Genomic DNA, 19,854 nt, shown 5'->3' on the forward strand with positions numbered 1-19,854 from the left:
GCACAAAATACTTTGAAGCTACTACTCTGTGTCATGAGAATGGAGCAGTCCCCTCCAAATGGTAGGACTATGAGTAAAATTCAAGAATGCTTCTATAAAAAGCAATATGCACATACAAAGCATGAGCTGTGAGGACTGATCTCTGAAAGGCTGTTGAATATTTCAAGACATCCAGATCAGTACAGTGAAATTCTGCACTAGCTGACAGTCAGGAGAACCTAGTGCTGTCTCACAGTAGCTACAAGAACTGGCTGGTCATTCATCTGATTAATTATATTGTCTCCATAGGTTTTAGTCCAAAATATTTCCTCCATTATCAGTACGAACAAATTCATGTTACTAGATTGTTGCCATGGTACTGCAATTTAAATAAACAGTAACTCCATTAAGCTTATCTGTCTTTACAAGACATAGTGCTTGAAGTGGAAATATAAAAGCATATAGACTAATCTATAATTATTACCAGAAGCTGAGTATAAGATCCTTATGAACTTTTGAAAAAATAATATGGTCAAATTAAACTAAACTCAGTGAAACTGAGTAATTAAGAGCAGTATTTTACTTGAAGCATCCGATATCAAATGGTCCTTGCCTTTCATTTTTGCACTGTGTCTAGGCTGTTTTTAAGTGAAATCTATCGTGATACTGACATTAATCAGCTTTCTTGGGCTATAGAATGTAACATTACAACACACAGTAGAAGAATATGCCTTTATAGTTGTATCAATCCTGAAAAGAAAATATTGTAGTGTTTTCCATGTACTTTAGGTAATAGTTTTTTTAGGTAAAAAATAGGTAATAGGTAAAAAAAAAATATTTTGTTATGTACTTACATGGTAAAGTGGAACTGTATTGTTTTCTGCTAGTGAGAAATTCAAGACATCTTGCTGTCCAGGCTCGAGCCTAACATTAATAGTAGACGTCAATACAGGTGGACTAATAGGGTAGTTTGGACTGCTTGTGTTTTTGCCCTTTTTTCTTGACCTACGACCTGTGTCCCTTTTGTTGTCTTTTTGTGTCAAAGGCTCTTCTTGGATAACCAGTATCTTGTCATCACTCAGATACCGCAGGAGTGAATTCTCAGAGTCAGTTGTTAGAGGAAAAAAAAGAAAAAAAAAACATTAGTAAGAGGAAATAAAGAGAGAACCATTTTGGCTGCATCTATATTGTCAATTTGGTTAATTCCCCACTTTTCTCTGAAGCTCTTTCGTCTGCAAACTTATTTGCACCAAGGTTCCAATCAAGTGCAAACTAAGTAGTTGGCACAAAACCTAGGCACTGAAAGATGGTGGAGCATACCCAGGTCCTTGCATGACAGATGGCATGAAGCTAGTCCACATCGTATGGCTTGTGTAACAAAGAAAACCTAAATACAGCCAAAAGGTTTCAGTGAAATGCCAAAGATCAACACCCAGTACTATTAAAGCAGAAAGACTGATGTGAATGTCAAATGAATTGTGAGGGCTCGCACTGGACTCAGTGCCACATTTACTGATGCCTCTCTGCCATTTGAGGTGAAAGTGGCTAACACATAAAATATTTGTAAATTGTACCAAGCAGGAAGCATCTCTGGGACCATTCCAGGGACAAGGATTGTAATTTCAAGGAACCCGACAAATTGGAATAATGGTCTTAAGGAGATGCACGGTATACTTGGGAACAATTTCAAAATGGGAACTGACCAGGCATCAAGTCTAAGGAAAGGAATTTATAACAGTGAAATACAAACTAAACATAAATCAGCGTATTTGGAATAAATCAGAAAAGGCTTGTGCCTTAAATGATATTTATTTTCTCTTGGAATGGAAGATTACTGAAAAAGGTAGTTTAAAATCCTGTATTAATTTTCAAGAATGTAATTCAATTTTGTCACATTGTAACTAGTCAAGTTGAACTCCTTTCAGCTACCCACAGTGTGCCTAAAACAGTATTTATTTAAGAATCTTTAACAATTGGCATAACAATAAACATAGGAATAAATATATTTGCATGTTGGAAGAATATATTTTGAATTATATAATTGCTTTTTAACAGAGGAAAAAATAGGAAAAAAGAAACTTTGCTATCACCATGCTTCTTCCAAAGTTCATAATTCCCACTGGAATTAATAGAAGTTTATATGATTAGAACTGCTGGTCTGAACACTGACAGTACAACCGCTGATTCTGGTTTCAAATATTTATTCATACTAATCAAAGTGTGTCTCAAAGGACATTACCTTACTTCTAGAACACCATTGTTTTCCAGAAATGTGAAGATTAAGAACTGATTGCAATTAACATATATCTGAATGTTATAAGTCTTTTCCCTTGATGTTTATTTATCTTTGTACTAGAATTAGAGTAAATCCCTCCAACTAATACAAACTTTTAAATTTTCAGAAATAGAAACACCAAACCCCAGACAGTAAACAGGCTTTTTTATATTCTCTGTGACACTCAGGAAAATTGGTTCCTGTGATGATACCTTCATGCTTCTTAAGTAACAAAGAAGAAAAATCTTAGAGAATGGGCAAAAAAAAATACTCACCTCTGCTTCCCCTCTTGAACATGTTTTGTTCTTTTGACTCCCCTATCCAACTATATTCAGTAGGCATAGAAACAGGCCTTAAATCTCCTGGAAACAATTCAAGATAAACCAATATAATTTTTGAAGACTAAAAATATAAGGCTATAGAATAAGTAATGTCTATAAATCACAGGCATGACATGACCCTTCAGAGCAATCCTTTTTATCAGCACCGAAGCATTATGAAAGCTGTAGCATTCAAGATCAATTAAGCATCGCCTGATGCTGGGTTTTCCTCTTCATTATACCGATCTGAAGGAAAGTACCTATGTGACTATGGTGAAATCACTTATAAACGTAAAGAAGATTACAAATTTATTTTTCAACTGTGTTCTTAAAAACTTGCTCACACATTAAATAGGTGTTTTGGAATAAAGAGAGAATCAGTTTTTAAAGAAACTAATATGCTTTAGTAAAAGTATTTATACATCATTATATTAATATCAATTAATTAATATTAATTATCATAACTATGAATACTGATACAACATTACATATCTATCAGTTAAACAGTAAAACCTATCTGGCCTGGAAAATCCCATGGTGACTAATGAGGGGATCTCATTTCAAGGAACATTAATTCCAAATGCCTTAAAAAGGAAGCATGGTGTGCAGTTTGGTTACAACAACAAAAAAGAAGATTCAGACATTGGGGCTTTAATTAATATGATTTTATGGCACTATGGCTGTAAGAAATTAATGTACATTAGTCATTCTTTACTACAGTATCAGCAGAACACTGATAGCAAGCCATTAAAGAAGGAATATTACAAAACTGACTATAAAACATTAGCACTTTGGCCTTGTCAGTGTGCATTATTATCACAAAACACAGAAATATACTCTCTAGATTATGGTTTAAGTTTTGTCTGACCCATATAATCAAAGATTCCTTTTTCCGTATGCCAGCTGACTAAATTTAGTGTGTTTATGTAGCACTCGAGCACATTTTTTTGAAGTATCTTGCTACTGTTCTGGTTCTTGGTTAATTATTGAATTTAAGTGTGAACAAAAGTTTCATTATCAATTTCCCCAGGATTATTAGGGTGACAGTATTTTCTGTGGATTATCTGTATGCTAGTTTTTTTCCCCCACTATTCTTCCAAAATACAGTTTTTTAGCTACTAAAATATTAGGAGGATTTAAGAACAAACAGGTATATAAGACAAGTATGCTTCTGGATAACATGATTTTATGAAAATTGAAGGGGTAGCATATACGTAGAGTACTGAGATTTCCCTATATTATGCTTTCACTCATACCATAAAAGTTTGTGTATATCTAATTGTATGGAAAATGTACGTAGTTTTCCTGTCTGCCTAACAGTTGAAACTACTTTTAACTACAAATGCATTATTCAACTGCTAATCTCAAATTTGATTTTAGAAGAACAGAATTAAGAAAAAACCCTCCATAAACCAAAGAAAAGGAAATCAGTAATATGGAAAAGATTGAGAAACAAGATTATAAATTAAAAAACAAAAATATGAAAATAAGAATCCATATAACAAGTGCAGATCACCATAATAAAACTTAGAAGTATTTCTGTGAAGAGAATAAAGGTCTGAAGCTCTGAAGAGATTTGTAACAAAAACATCAGATGCCACAGCACAATCGACATCAAAACCAGAAATTTAAGAGAGGAAATACACAAGCCAAACACAGGAACTAGTGATTTTGCATACTGCTTATTTTAATTCCAAGTTCTTTTGCAAACAAATGTAATCTATAAACTATTTTAATATTGCAACTTGGGTATTTTTCTGAGTAGAAAATTATTGTGTACATGTATACCAGTATAAATTGAAAGAAAACAATAATACTTATTTATGATGGTTTTGCCTCTGGCACATAAAGAGATTTGATATCCATTGCTACAAGGACTCTAAATACCATAGCATGTTAAAGTCAGACTAATATTAGTGTAAACACTCGATTTAAAAAAAAAAAAAAATAAAAAATACTGCAGCAATTATAAATACAAGGTTAATTTTCACACATAGTTTGAGAAAATGGACTTATTTGCCTTCTTGCATTTTGCATATATATTATCAATACTGAGCATCTCATCTACCTGAGTATCCTTCTGCCTACCAGCTGCAACAGAGACTGGTTTCTAATGATTGCTTTCATTCTGGTAGGACCATGGCAGGAATTCCTGAGCAGTGGTTTGTGTGAGTCCTGGCAATAATGAAAGCATCTACTCAACCACGAACAACTTCAGAGGTTTTATTTTCCTTACTTTGCCCATGGCTACCTAGTTCCAGCATCAAGTACGTGTTTAATCAATCTACCATAAACCTTGTCTTTCCACCAAAAGACCCATTGTCACTTTCACAGTTCAAACGTATATCTTTAAGTCAGAAGTATAAAATATTCTACTGCAGTAGAAAAAAATCTGTATTTGGGAGTCTGTTAGTTGACAGATTAATCTGTAGTTTAAAAAATTCTAGTTTAGCAATTTTTTTTGAAACAAAAGCATATTCCTCAGACCTAAAAATCAAATTCTTTCTAGATTTTCAAAGTTACAGAAAATCTGAACTGTCCATCATAAACAAGAAAAATGTTACTTATTACTGGGATCGGGCACAGAGCCCAACATTTTAAGTCAACATGCAGCATGAACTTATGAAAGCAAGCCAAATACATCCATCTGACTCCAATTTTAATCACAGTTAAAATTTATCTTTCATTCTAATTTTATAATAATGTGACATCACTTATCAGGGAGATAAAGACTGAATATTACTAGATTTAAGAAGGAATCCTACATTTCAGTGTTACAGCTATTTCAAACACCAAATATATGGCTGTACAATTTACTAAAAATATCCTATATATAACAAAGATCTATTAAAATTTTATTATTCTGAAAAGGTAATGTACATGTGCATATACATGAACCTGTCCATTTTAAAATTGATACTTTGCCATTTTTTTCCATAAATCCAGCTGTAGTTAGCAAATTATGAAGCCAGGACAAAAGTTCTGTTAATTGATAAACATAAAATAAAACTGCTTTTAAACTATTAGAATGACAAAACCAGAACACCATTTGGGAAGTTGGATGTCCTCCACTGGGGAAGTCTAACTACACTAATTATCACTCTCTAGCTGCAGTGAACTATCATTGGAGCTTGACGTAATTTGAAGAATCCTTGCAGCTGTCGTTTTCAGACTTGAATTCTACCCTCTCTGCTCTCAAAACAGCAGGTGAAATTGCTTAACTATCACTCGTTAGCTGATCCTAGCCAAAAGGTAATGCAGGTGAAACTGTAACCCCGGTAAGTTACATAAATGCTGCCATAGATACCATGCATATAGTAAGAGAAATTCAGCAAATATTTATTGACCTAGGAAAATATTTGTACAGCTTAACTATCAAATTCAGGTTTGGCATGTGGGGTCATCATTTGCACCCTCTTCTAACATTTATGGTGGTAAGAACCACGGATTCTCAGTCTGAGAATGGGAACAAGAAAGCTGCATCATCCCTAAGTGCTAACAACTGAAAGAACCACAGGAAACTACATTTAATAACATCCATAGTATCAAATCCTGCATCAGAGTAACCAGTTCTATGGCAGACCAACAGAATCTGTGCCTGGAGCGCTTAAAGATTTTTCTGTTTTTTTCCCCAGTGGTGTTCCATTTCAGCTATTATTAGATCTTCCACTGTAACTGCCTTTGGTATTATTTCCATTGAACTGCAGCATGTTTTTATTACCTGTGTTCTTTACAAACACATACTTCTTTACTACTCTGAGCTTGTGAGAGGTTTCCTTTTTCCTAGATACCAAAACCAAAAAAGTTTAGCAACTTCTTTTAGCAAAATGAAAGGAAAAAAAACCTTAGTCTCATAGTAGGTGAATGAAGTACTTATTGAATATTTATCTCAAAAGATAGCTCCTAACCATCAGAATGCTATGATCGGAAGGAGGAGTCAACGCTTACTCTAAGGCTCAGAAATAATGCCCTTTTCAAAATATGAGATAATCACAAGTTTTTTTAAAAAAATCTTTTATCTTAAGTCTGTAAATTTTTAAAAATAACTGTCTTGAAATTAAAACCACTGAAAATATATGGAGAATACAGTGCTGTATTTTAGTAGTATTCTAAAATTCAAACACCAAGCAAATCAGTTTTAGCAGATAGGCAAAAAAAAAATATTGTCAATTCATGAAAAAGCAGTACCTTTTCCATAGATACGTATACCATATACAAGTACATACATGTTTGTATACCTGTACACTCATATGGATTTACACACACACAAAATTTCTATATAAGTTAATTATTGTTTTAGTAGGTCATATATTTCAGCAGTCCTCATTCTAAGATTTTGAAATATATTTGTAGTATTAACAAATGCACTGTAGGATACTACTCATGTAACTACATCCATTTAATACAGCACTGCATTTTGGAGTGTCTTACATCTTATGGATACTTTCATACCAAAAGTAAGTTTTTTCGGGTCTTCCGTTGAAGTTTAACAGCTCGGAGCACTGCAACTAGAATAAACTCCAAGAGCTTGTGAATGAAACTGAGTAAATCAAGATGCTAGCTTCCAAATAATATGAAGCTCAGTATCATTGAAATTTTTAAGTATGCACTGCAGAATAAATCTATAAAGTAACTTAGACGCTCCTGATCATGAACATTAGTTTGTAATTATACTAATTATTCCTTCACATAAACTTTTGTCTAGTATTCAAAGCCAACAGGTTATGGTCTAACAAAGAATGACAGATATTTGGGGGTGTTGCAGTGTTAATAGCACAATTTGTAAATTTGGTAAATTAAAAAATATCAAAAAAATCAAGCCTACCATGAGTAGGTGTTTTTTCTCTTCTCCGTACTCCTGTAGCTCTGCTTCTTTCGTACTCTGAGCCCATGGGGTGGCCTTCACCTTCAATTAAAGTGTAATATTTCCCACTTTCATGCTCCAGAAAATAGCTTGGAGACTCAGAACCTTTCATTCCAGACTTTCCAAATTTGCTGATGTCATCACAAGACATTATTCCAATTTCATCCCTAAAAACAGTAAATCAGAAGATTATGGAGAAATTAACCATTTTATGATAAAGCTTAAGCATACAACTGTCTCTCCCAAACACTACAAATAAAAACATCTGTAATTGAAATGCTATATGTGAGAAATTTTATGAAAGTGATTCAATTCAACAAATGTAAATTAATGAAATAATCTTTAGGTTCCTTTTTAACTGCAAGATAGTTAAACTTCATGTTTATGAAGTTAACTTCAGTAGTGCTATCTGAGGACGCATTCTAACTTGCATTAGAAGTCAAAAACTTGTAACTAATCCTTTGTGTGATAAATGAATATGCAATGTACTATGAAGTGTAAGAAGTGGACAACTGAGGGGAGAAGTGAGGGAAGACTTCTTCCCTCACTTCTGGGATCAGTTGACAGAACCTGTCTTCTCCCCCATAGGGATGCCTATTGGGTAAAAACTTTATGACAAACTCACACTAGTTGCTATTAGGTATATTGTTTGAAGCTTGCTTTGCAGTCAGCGTATTATCACCAGCAATCTTCAAACCTTGTTCTGTCACAAACTTGCATTTTATAATAAAAATCTTCAGCTGAAGTTATAAGTCTCTAAAGATTTGAGTAGTTGTATAAACCATCTTTCTTAATGTTCCATAGGATGTAAATACCTGGGGCCATAAAGTCCTGACATGGGAGAGAGAATGAAAACATCCTGGAGTGCAGAGTTCTCCATTTTTGAAGATACGCCCATTGTACTTGTTGGTGTCGTAGAACCACTTGTAGGACTGGTTGGAATTACAGGCTGTAAAAAAAAGGCACATGAATAATAAACTGTTTTCTGTGCTACAAGTAACAACTATGTCAATGTGCATAATTTTAAGAATCTTGACATCTTTTTTTCTAGTAGCCATTTTTTTCAAATTACTGGTTTCTTTAAAAAAAAGTTGTCTACTGAAATGCTGTTTTACCAAAGGGTTCAAGACTAGTTATGCAAGAAACTGACAAAAGGCCAGGGAAATTAATTTAAAAGCCATCCCATGGGAAAATCTGAGACTCAGAATCAAAATATGATTTTTAACCAATGCAGAAAATCAATTATATGGGGGAAAAGGACATACACTATTAAATGGCATTAATACAAAAATTAATTACAGAACTCTGGAATACTTGCACTGAATGAAAGTATTCATAACTATAATGTTGGTTTCAGTAGAAGATTTATTGTTAAGAGGACAGAATCCCTAGGGGTTTTTTAAGAAAACAGAATTCATAGTCATTTGTTGTTTCTTATTCTTTTACTGAACCTGTAGCCGTGATGATTGTACCACAGTGATGCATATATAGGTTGTATGGTAACCAGCAATGGAATATAGATTAACCTAAGCAATAAATATGAGCATCAAAAATATTAAAGGTATTAATAACGTTTGGGTGTCTTTTGGGATTTTAGGTTTTTTTTAAAAAAAATTAAATTAATTTAAACACGATTCTTTTACTCAAAGGCCGTAGGGAAGCTCAAGTCAATAGCTATAAGGAATACAATCAAATATTCTGTGCAGGATAGAAAAATACATACACAAAGGATATTTTCCAGCCAAAGTAAAGTCTGTGTTTATATTCAAGAAATAAAAAATACTTTTCTTCATATTATTGTTTACGGTTTTTAATATGAAAAATTCCCATTCAAATACAAAATTGTGCTTGAATAGATACAACTCGTTTTCTACAGGTGGAAGGGATACACAGTGACCTAAAAATTGGATGAAAGCCTCAAAGATCAATTATAATCTTTTTCTGAATACAAGGCTTTCTATATTCTAGAGATAAACACTGAAATTATTTTTACGTTATTCAAAAAGTAAAAGGATACCAAAAAAAGACTTTTTTTTGGTGAGAATGTCAGTCTGCACAGGGTTCCAAATTAAACTACTCTTTTATGCTTATTGTTAAGCCTCTTATATTCTAACCAAATGTTTTAGGTTTCTTTTGTATTATCAGTATAAATGCATAAGAATTGACTGCCAAAGACAAGAATCATTCACTACTTACTTTCTCATATCTTTGGAAATGAGGTCCTACCACATTATACACACTATCAACCACTACATCCAGAATACTACCATTATTTCTGAAGTTTTGCTGTGGCAGTATTAATAAAAAGACTATATAATAACACATTCTAGTAATCCCCCAACTTACCTGCAGCTGGACACAGTTTCCCATGAGTCAAGATATAAATTATCACCCTCACAGAAAGACAAGCAGAAACTATTTTAGAATCAGAAAACACCTATACCAAGTCTCTTATGAATAATTTCTTTTCGATGGTTGTATATTCAGCAGCCTTCAAGGTCACAGGATATTCAATGAAGTTAACAACAGAAAAAGGGGTGGGGAGAGATGACTGTTAAATTTGCCCCCCAAGAGGGTGATAGCCATGCTATTCCTCTATTCCTGATAGATTTTTAATAATATCTGACCTTATAGCAATATAATCGGTTTTGCTTCAATTTAATTCAATTCTTGTTCTTCCTATCCCAGAAAGTTAAAACTTTCATTTTTTTTTACATTCTGAATACTGGTTCCCCTTATTTTGGCTAGAAAACAAGAACTATACAAACACCCCCCCCCCCCCCCCCAATTTTTCCGTTATAGGGCTTGTTTTTTAAAACATTAATGAATTGTAGCATGCTCTGTACTTTTTCCAACTGATTAGACTATGTGTACCCAGTGTATACTAGGTGTAATCAGTACCCAGCTCAGATTGTACCAATACTGAATAAAGCACAACAATTATTTCACTTGTGTTTAATATTCCTGTTTATGTCTTTCAGTCAGGTATTTTTGTTCCTTCCAACATGACATTCAACTTTTTCTTTACTGTAATTTCCATATTATTTGGAATTACTGTTGTATTATTCAGTTGCCACATTCTTTAAAACTGCATTTTATTATTTCCCAGTAGCATACTTTACTCTTGCCCTCCTTAATTTCATTTTTAGAGCTTTTTTTCTAGTTTTCCAAACTAGAATTTCCACATTTTTAATTACCAGCCAAGACTCCATTGCATTCGCAGGCCCTCCTGGTTTAGCAATCTATGCAAATTTAGTAAGCAACTCCTTTGGGTTGTCATGAAAACATGGAACAAAACCACGTGTATCACCTAGCTGTCGAACACTAAAAGTTACATTCTTCGTTTGAAAGTGAATCATTAACAGGTATTTGTTAGGCAAGTTTATCCAGTAATTTTCCACCCATTCAATCTCAGTTTCACCTAGTCCTTAACTCTCTATGCCAAACTTATGAGAAAAGGTATTAATATCAGAGCAAGATATACAGCTTCTTTTCTATCTACGAGGCCAGTTAACTGCTCACATAAGAGCATTAAATCTGTTTAATGATTTCTTCATAATAAATTCATGTTGATTTTACTCATTGGTTATCTTCCAAGTGCTTGCAAACTGTTTGTGCATATTAATTGACACATAATTCCCTGTCTCTTGTGTTTCCCCTTTCTGAAGACAAGCATTATACTTCTTGGTTTTCTAACCTTACTAAAATTCATTCATCATTTACAATTTTACAAAAAATGCTTTTGAAAAATAATGGTAAAAGAGTGCCACCTCCCCCCGCCCCGCTCTTTTTCTTCCCTTTTTGATTGGCATACTGTAAGAGCTCATCCACCAAGTTTACAGAAGTGTGTGCTCTTGAAGTTCACTTTGCTTATATGAGGGTTGTGCGTTTTTAAGAAAATACACTGCTTCATGATTGCTCTCAGATAAGCTGTCTCCTGCCTCCTCCCTCTCAGCTTTATTTATTTTCTCCACTTTCTGCATGAAAAAATACCTCTCTTCAGTGCTTTCCAAGAATTTTCCAGACATTGTGTCTTTGGAACAATGCCTGTTTCTATCCCTTTCTCAAAGGATGCACCTGATCCAAATAAATGATATTGGGCGATTCTGTTATTTGCTCACAAAAAACTTCACTTATCTGGCCTGGGAGTCTTTAATGAAGAGAACACCCACTTTCTCCTCTATCATCACCCAGATCATTCCAGCAAATATAATTCTATGATCTGGAGCTCAGAGGGAAGGCAGCAAAGATGTATAGTTTCACCCCATGTCTGCAACATCAGACATGGAATTCCAGTGGGTTTAGGTATCTGCAAATTAGCATAGGGGTGTTTTAGTATTATTTAAAACAATATTTATTTAATAATAGTTTAGTAAGAGTATTTAATATAATATTTTAGTATTATACAAAATCAAAAAAGGCAATTTTAATAAACAGTAAAAATAAACCCAAACAGGACTATCAATTATAAAGACATAGTCAAGTCTTTAAGTCTTATATCTCAATTCCAATAAAATTACTTAAAGTGATTATGCTGACTATGTCGGTGTACAAATGAATGTTTGATGAAGCGTGTGCAAATAAATGCACAGGTGAAAAAAATCCCAAGGAAAACACATTTGTTTATAGATGACTTCTGAAAAGTGACACTTTAGGTATCTGCTGTTGTTATTTAAAGTTTTTAATAAGAATAGCTAATTGTCAGGAAAATGATTAAGCAATGCTAAAAGACCAAAATAAAAATGAAAGACAAATGCTAAATTCAACATTCATCTGAACTAAACAATTGTTTGCCAGACAGAAAAATTCAAACTCTTTCAGAACAAAATACGTTGCTGTGATTCTGAGTGAGTTTTGCATATATTTGGGATAATTAAATAATGTATCTGTTTCAAAAGTGCTGTTCAAAACAACAAACATGACCCCAGCACATCCTGCAAAAAACAGCAGAACAAAATGCAGGAAGCTGGTACAGCAACAAGAGTCTTGAATATGGACATCCCTTACCTTTTGAGGGGGTATGAAGATTAAGGATAGGGTACTGAGTCTCTGCTTTCTCCCCTGAAGGAATAAACTGATTCCCCAGAATTCCCCTGATGGGTGAATTCACAGAAAACACACAGGCGTCACTCTTCTACATGGATTGCCTGCGGTAAGGGAAAATGGGGCTTTGTAACTACATATCACCCTATAAATTCCTATAGTGTTTAATTTTTGTCAGAAAAGGTTAATTCATGCCAGTGATACAGATGACTAATTGGTCTAGCTGCAGAAAAATTAAATTTTTGCAATAAGATACTACTCACAAGGAGAAACAGAACTCTCAATATTGTTGAGTATTTCTCACGTACTGGTAAATTGGTAAAAAACCCTGCAGTTACGTTCACAGTGTTCTCCAGTCTTGTGGATTTTTACATTTTGAAACTTAAAATATATACATTTTTGATGTGTAAGTAATAATTTTTGTCCTCAGAGCAAGAGGATACAATGAAATACAACTGAATATGACAGAAGTCAGTAAAAGCATGAGTGGCATTAAGATGAAAAGGAAATGACTGTTCACCATCTCCTCTGATACAAGACACTTAAGAGAACAGAACACAACTTAATTTCTTAATTTCTGCATATTCTTTGTCTAAGGTGCTACGAGTCTTTCCTTGCCCAAGATATTTCTCATGGAGATAGCAAAGTGAATGGGCAGCACCTCATTTCAGAGTTCAGCTGAGCAATTCTATCAGGGTACAGAACCTTAACTCTGAACTGCAAACTAACTTGAGTGGTATACACCAAACTTGTTATTTTCCTTTTTTCACTCTACAAGCATCTGTCCTTACAAAGCTATAGAATTTCTCTCTTGTACAAAGCAACACCTCTCTAAATTCACACGGTTTTCAAAATCTGAAGTGAGCTACATAGCTAGAATTATTCTGAAGATACTTATAAAGTTGCAAAGCATATGTTTTCCCTAATACATAAGAGTTGTTATAAAATTGTCACTGCTGATAGAAGCTTTACTTCTCATATCTCCTGACAGATTCTGTACCTCAAGCCAAATAATAAAAATTCTAATATTCTGGATCAAGTAGTTGTAACAAGAAAGATTAAATAATTGTAGAACATTTCTGCAAATAGAAAGAAAAAATACAATAAATGTTGTATTTTATTTGAATGAAGTTGCTGGTGTGCTCACTTTTATAAAAAAGAGTGCTGTTTGCCATCACAGATGAAAGAACCATGTTATATTGAGTGGGAAGATAATCACAGAGTTTAAAAATTGAAAATAGTTTTCTAATGTCACATAATGCCAACTAGAGACAAAAGGAGAAAATGGTATGACTGACACGTTGTCTTACTGAAAGATAATTATAGCATAGAAATTTGGCATATATTATCATTCTGCTGTTGTTAATTAAGCATCAAGGGAAACTATATACAGCAAAGGAATACTACAATGGGACCAAGAAATAAATTTTATAAGGTTTCATGGATTTTTTTATCATTAATAATTCATAAATTAACTATGTGATATAATTTTAAACATAATTGTCATGGAAAAAAGTATTAATAACACCTATAAGTGCCTTAAGAAATAATAGAAAACATGACAACTTTTATTTAAAAAAATTCCTGCTGCACACCAACCTGAGTTAAATATTATTTCTGACCTCTGAATTTCAAGTTCTTAAATCCTGCTTCCTTTGTTCACTCCCTAATTATATACTGCCTTTGTTTTGTGTTTTTTACCAACACAAAATCAGAATGGAAGAATTGCTCTGCATGTGTTATTTTTTATGGTGCATTATATATATCCATACATGCACCATGAGACAAGTAACACATGCAGAGCAATATATATAGATCCATATACGGAACACACCATGAAACATAACGCATCCGTATACGTTATCCTTTTGTGTGATAGTCTGACACTTGCTGAATTGTTTTAATTTTTATCTACTTTAAATAAGACAATTTTCTACAGATCGTTGCTTAACTGGGCATTCCATATCCTCCATTCATACAGCCGGTTACTTATATCCAAGTATAAAACCTTCTGTCTACGCTGAATGTGTTCTGTTTATTTCTGAAAGTCTGTCCATAGCCTCTGACAGAGTCTGTTCTTTAAGAGCTATTTTATTCCATTAGCGGTAGAAAACTCCAGAAAAACAAATAAATAAAACCAGAAGCCTTCCTACCAATTCAAAGAATCAAACTGATCTAGAGAGTCTAAAAACTGTCAAAGTCAAACAAAGACAAGGATATTCTGCAGCCAAGAACAGAGAGAGGGAAGTGAGATCATTCCTTTCCAGCAGCACCAAGCTGTCATGTCAGCTGTCCAGGAAATACAAGCTTTAGTATCATCTTGAAATTTAATCATGCTAGTTCCAAGTCATTGGTGACAATAATAAACAATCCAGGTGAGATAAATAGATCCAGGTGAGAACTGTGGGAAACAGGCAAAACCAAAAACTGTGCCCTGAAATGCTTGAGCTCGCCTCTGTTGCATGAAGGCTAAAGAAGACCTAAAGATGTTAAAGATGACCTAAAGTTGGGAGGTTTTTTTACATTTTATTACAAGATCTACTGTTAAGAAGTAACACTGGCAATACTCTTATTTTCCAAAATGATTTATATTTATATCTTCACAGCACGATTTTCTGACATAGAAGAAACATATCCTAGTGAGGATGGCACTGAAAGCACCCTTTGATCCTCAGGGGCTCTTGTGTTCTGGGTCATCAGGAGAAGACACATAACAAAAATAGAAACCTATAATTCCACAAAAATAGCTTGGTGCACTTTCACTTATCTGGCTACCACAACAGGGGTTGGCATGTTCTGTGGAAAACACTGTGCCATGTATACATTACATATTTTTTTCACACTGACAACACTTCCAGAACTAGCACTGTTTGTGAATTTCAACTCTTCAATACACTAATAGAGAGGATCTCTATGGAAGCCCAGTTACAAATGTAATTTCCAATTTGCTGCCACTGAAGGCTTCATATAAAGTTCACAAGCAAATACATAATCATCTTGCTACAGCAAAGAATGTTATTCCTGCACACTTATGACAGAAAAATCTGAAGATTCTCAAATGTCCTCCTGGTGTCATAATGCCCCTTTCCTCTCCCCCAGAGGTAGTCACAGAGAAAAGAAAGATGGCTCTAAATCCAAGTGTCAGCACTCCTGAGCTGCAAGGATTACACAAATTCCTTAAGTGAAGCAGCTGTGTAGGATTTAGGCACTTTGAGGAAGGAAAGATCCAGGAAATGCCAGGCAGGAAGGAAATTTGCCTGGATAGTCTTGAAGGATTTGCTTTGCTTTCATTAATTTATTTTTTTTCAGAAACACGTTCATGTATCATGTGATCCAAACAAAACAACTCTGTGAAGCTTCAACATTATGAAAGTGCATAAACTTAATAGAGGTTGTTATGTAGTGTTAAACTTGCACAGTTCCTAACTTTAAAAAGTTTCCTTTAATAATTTTGAGTTCAGCCTTTTTACAGTGGGTCAGTTTCTCCTATGTATGTTGATGCTGCAGGAAGAACCAGCTGTGTTCACAATAATTTTTTTATATATCAACAGGTTTTCAAGGGATAAGTATGCAGAAAATATCAGAGGTTCTATTTGCATTGCTACCAAAACCTCAAACTTGATGAGAGGTGGGGAACAGAAGATGACTTTTCCTGACACACTTGATTACAAACAAGTAGTTTTAACAGACTGAAATAATGGAAACACTGGAGGTAATGTTGCCTCTGCCAGTCAAAGCAAGCTACTGAACCTTAGGCTTGCTTATTCTTCAGTAACACTATCTGTGAGCATTCTTTCCTTCTATGAATTGCTGTGGCTCCCAACTTCACCAAAAAATGTGGGAAAACAGTATTATTGACACATAAAGCATTGCCACACATATTTATCTCAGCACCCTATTTGAAAGGAATCTGGGACTTTTTAGAGGCTCCTGTTCCTTTCACTGGAATGAAAAATTTGTGTGTTTTCTCTTGAATAAAGGTTTTACCATGACACCAGTGTTGTAACAGCCTTCTTACCTGAAGTGCAAGAGGCTTCCACCTCACGTTCTTCAGAAGGGCAGGAGCAGAAACCAGAGTATTCTGAGGACGCTTTTTCAAGGTTAAAATCACTCCATTTGGGTCTTCCCACAATGCATTTACTAGGTTCTTTAGTTGCCAGCCAACCTAAGGAAAAATTCCATAATTGAATTTTGAAAGCTTTTCGTATAAACTGTGTCTGCTTACATCTATTGGACTGAAATGATGCTGTTGAAGCTGTATTTTTTTAAGCTACATTTCTCAACAGAATAAAGCGTAATTGAACACTCTCTTTTAATAATTTGTGACATCACTGTACATTTGAAACCAAATGATGAGGACTACAAGACATGAAATAACTTCAATCTGGATCCTGAGTTGAAACAGGCACTGCTGAGGAGGAAGACAGACTATGCTATAGCAATGTATAACATATACGTAACAGCTTTAAGGTCCTAACTGAAGATAAATGATTGTTGACTTGAATCTATACACCCCCTGGATATAGCTGAGTATTTCAAGTTACTGTAAGTTGTAAACATAGCCATAAAAAAGAACATCACTAGTACTGAAATGATTTTATATGTGCCACTCACAAAAAGTTACTTATAGTAATGTCTTAATCTTGATTATCTAAAAATAGTATTTTTACAATGAACTCTTTATACATGAGAACAGAAAATGTACTTTTACGGGAGGGTTTTTTTTTAATGAAAGTTTACACTATCCTATTATCCTGAGTGCTTGAAGAAGTTTTAAAACTGAATAATAATAAAAATGACATTATATAAAGATGTTTATGATAAAAGTAGTTTCTTACACATTTAAGTGCTGCTGAATTTCTATTAATATTTCCACAGGCACATGAGAAAAAAACCCAACCAAACAACAAAAAGAAGGGTTTCAAAACAGTCAGATACATAGATTCGGAACTGAAAGTGAAATTTGTAAAAATTCACATTTTTCTACACTTCAACCAATCTTTCTTCCAAGTTGCACCACTGAAATCAGTGGAATTGTACTAGTTTGAATAAGACAATAAATTTGGCTGCATTTAGCAGTCCTTTTGCCCTTCCTATATGCAAGTGATGTATTACCTTGTTCAATATGAATGAAATAAGAAACGCCTACCACTTAGCACTTCACAGTGAATTATCATGAAAGTTGGTTTGCCCTCTTTTTGGTTTGCCTAAGTAACATCATTACTGAAGAAGTTTCTTCAATATTACAGTATCAAAAAATTTATCCTATGTAACACCCAGATTAGTACTGATAGACAGAAATGTATTGTGAATGTTAGCAAATCCTATAAGCATTCCTTCTAAAGCTGTTATTTTTTGTTAATATACTTGTGACCCAATCTAGATACCCAGACTCACACTACACATTCTGAAATTTCTCTCTCCCACTGGTGTCAGAAAAATGGCACAACTAAAGCAGACTCTTAGTTACTCACACCTAACCTTAGCCCTGGGTCCCAAGGGCTAAGCTATTGCCTCCCTTTAGTCTCATCTTTGCATTTTCAGGAAGTATAACGACTCAAATGACAAGAACAAGCCTACCTAGAAAGGAAGTACTGGAAAAAGTAACCACAGGCAAGTGACAGTTAGGTTACTGGTTCACATTCAGCTCTGGCAAACAGCAAGGCATGCATAAATATTTATAGGGTGGGCTTTGGAGGATTTTCTTAGCCTCATTTCTTTGCATCTTCTATTCACACACGATTTCTAGGCTTGCCTTTCAAGGAAAGTGAATAGGTGCAGAAAAGACTCTCCACTTATGTTTCTAAATAGTGCATCTTTTTTAAAACATTACTTAAGCATCAGGTTTTAATTTGAACCTTGATAGTTACTTTCTATGCACAGTTCTGCTAAACAAAGCAGTATGGGTCCAAGTGCTGCACAGAATATTTTTTGCAAAAGCCAATTTCTTTCACAGAAGAGCTGAGCCTCCAGCACCTCTAAGAGTCAGTATTAATCTCTTCCTTCCATTTTCTGTTCCAAACATGGTAGATTTTTACAGTAGTAATAAATGACCATAGTAAAGACCTGTCATAAATGTTATAACTACCACAAGTCTTCAGCCCTAGTGTCAAGCAGATCCGTACTGAACAGGAATTAGGATGCTGGGTTCATACAGCAGTTCTCCAGACACAGCCTTGCTGAGGCCAATTTGCAGCAGCCTTAAAGTGAATATTTAAGAATGAAAAGCTTAGGGAATACAACAACAGTAACTATAGAAGTATATGCAAGCATTAAGTGACATTATATTTGCTATAGTTTTTGACTACATTTGACCTGTCAGTTCACTATATTTTAATCATAACTGCCATTCTGACCAAAGTGTGTATTCCCATTGCTATTAAAAAACAAGGAGAAAAAAAAATGCTCATACTCAGAGCAGTCTACAAATCTCACCATATTATATCAGGTATAGTTTATGATTTCTCTTGGAGGAAGATAACAGCAGATTACATGTGAAGGTAAAGGCAACCTTGAAGAGATTTCAATCAAAATCCTCTTTTAAGGAGTGAAGAGAAGTTGATATAAACTGTAAGGTTCTAGCCTGTATCCACAGCGGGCCAAAGACAGGATCCCAAGTGTGAACATTTGGCTTGGAAAAGACTGCAATATGTGTCAGAATTCTAAAAAGTTCTATTCTATTTTCAATGTTGCTGTTCTATTGAAAACTTTCTAAAAATGCGCTGGCCACAGGAAATCAGAAAATGGAATTAATTATAAACAGGCCACAGCCAAAGAAATGCAAATATGTCAACTTGGATTCTAAATGAACTCCTCTACTTTGTGCTTTGTTTATGGAATGACAGAGGCTATATATATTTTACTATTTTTCTTACTCAATTACAGAATTAAAAGTGAACTACTTTTGATTTTTATAGATTGATATAATTTTCAGAATGCTGAAATCTTTAGAGTTCCATGAGCTCATTTTAGAAAAGGATGATAAATAATTAAGTTAATGATAAATTATTCCAATGAGAACCTTAATGACAAAACCATTAAATACCAAGATCTATTAGAGAACAGTCTGCAGTCATTACTACTAGGCAATGATAAAATGCTCTTAGGAATTTGGACATGTTATTATAAATTGTATTACTAAAAATATCTTTGAAAAAATAGAAGTCATTACAGTGGATTAAAAATCTTAGTTGAAAACCAGTCCTTGAGACAGCTTTTGAAATTTATTCTTAAAGAATCCATCTCTAATAGCAATTACTAGCTTCCAGCTATGGTGAGATGTATTCAGCAGAAGGGTATTTTGCCCCTTTAAATTTTTTAGCATATACATCCAGTAAATCAGATGCTATAATATGGGTTAAGATATTTTACTC

The 19,854-nt window shown here is 34.1% G+C and overlaps 1 protein-coding gene across 1 annotated transcript in view; it reads right to left on the reverse strand.

Annotated features, from left to right (window-relative positions):
* Positions 1-19,854, reverse strand: part of LOC101924220 (connector enhancer of kinase suppressor of ras 2-like) — a 213,117-nt gene that overhangs the window by 58,486 nt on the left and 134,777 nt on the right. The window contains exons 10-14 of the mRNA XM_055818168.1: positions 16,500-16,646; positions 8,254-8,387; positions 7,400-7,605; positions 2,531-2,616; positions 834-1,088 (exon numbers count right to left, since the gene is read on the reverse strand). Coding sequence (XP_055674143.1) covers positions 834-1,088; positions 2,531-2,616; positions 7,400-7,605; positions 8,254-8,387; positions 16,500-16,646 — 828 coding nt within the window. The remainder of the gene's footprint in view (positions 1-833; positions 1,089-2,530; positions 2,617-7,399; positions 7,606-8,253; positions 8,388-16,499; positions 16,647-19,854) is intronic.

Source organism: Falco peregrinus, chromosome 13 (assembly GCF_023634155.1).
Source record: "Falco peregrinus isolate bFalPer1 chromosome 13, bFalPer1.pri, whole genome shotgun sequence".
NCBI lineage: Eukaryota > Metazoa > Chordata > Aves > Falconiformes > Falconidae > Falco > Falco peregrinus.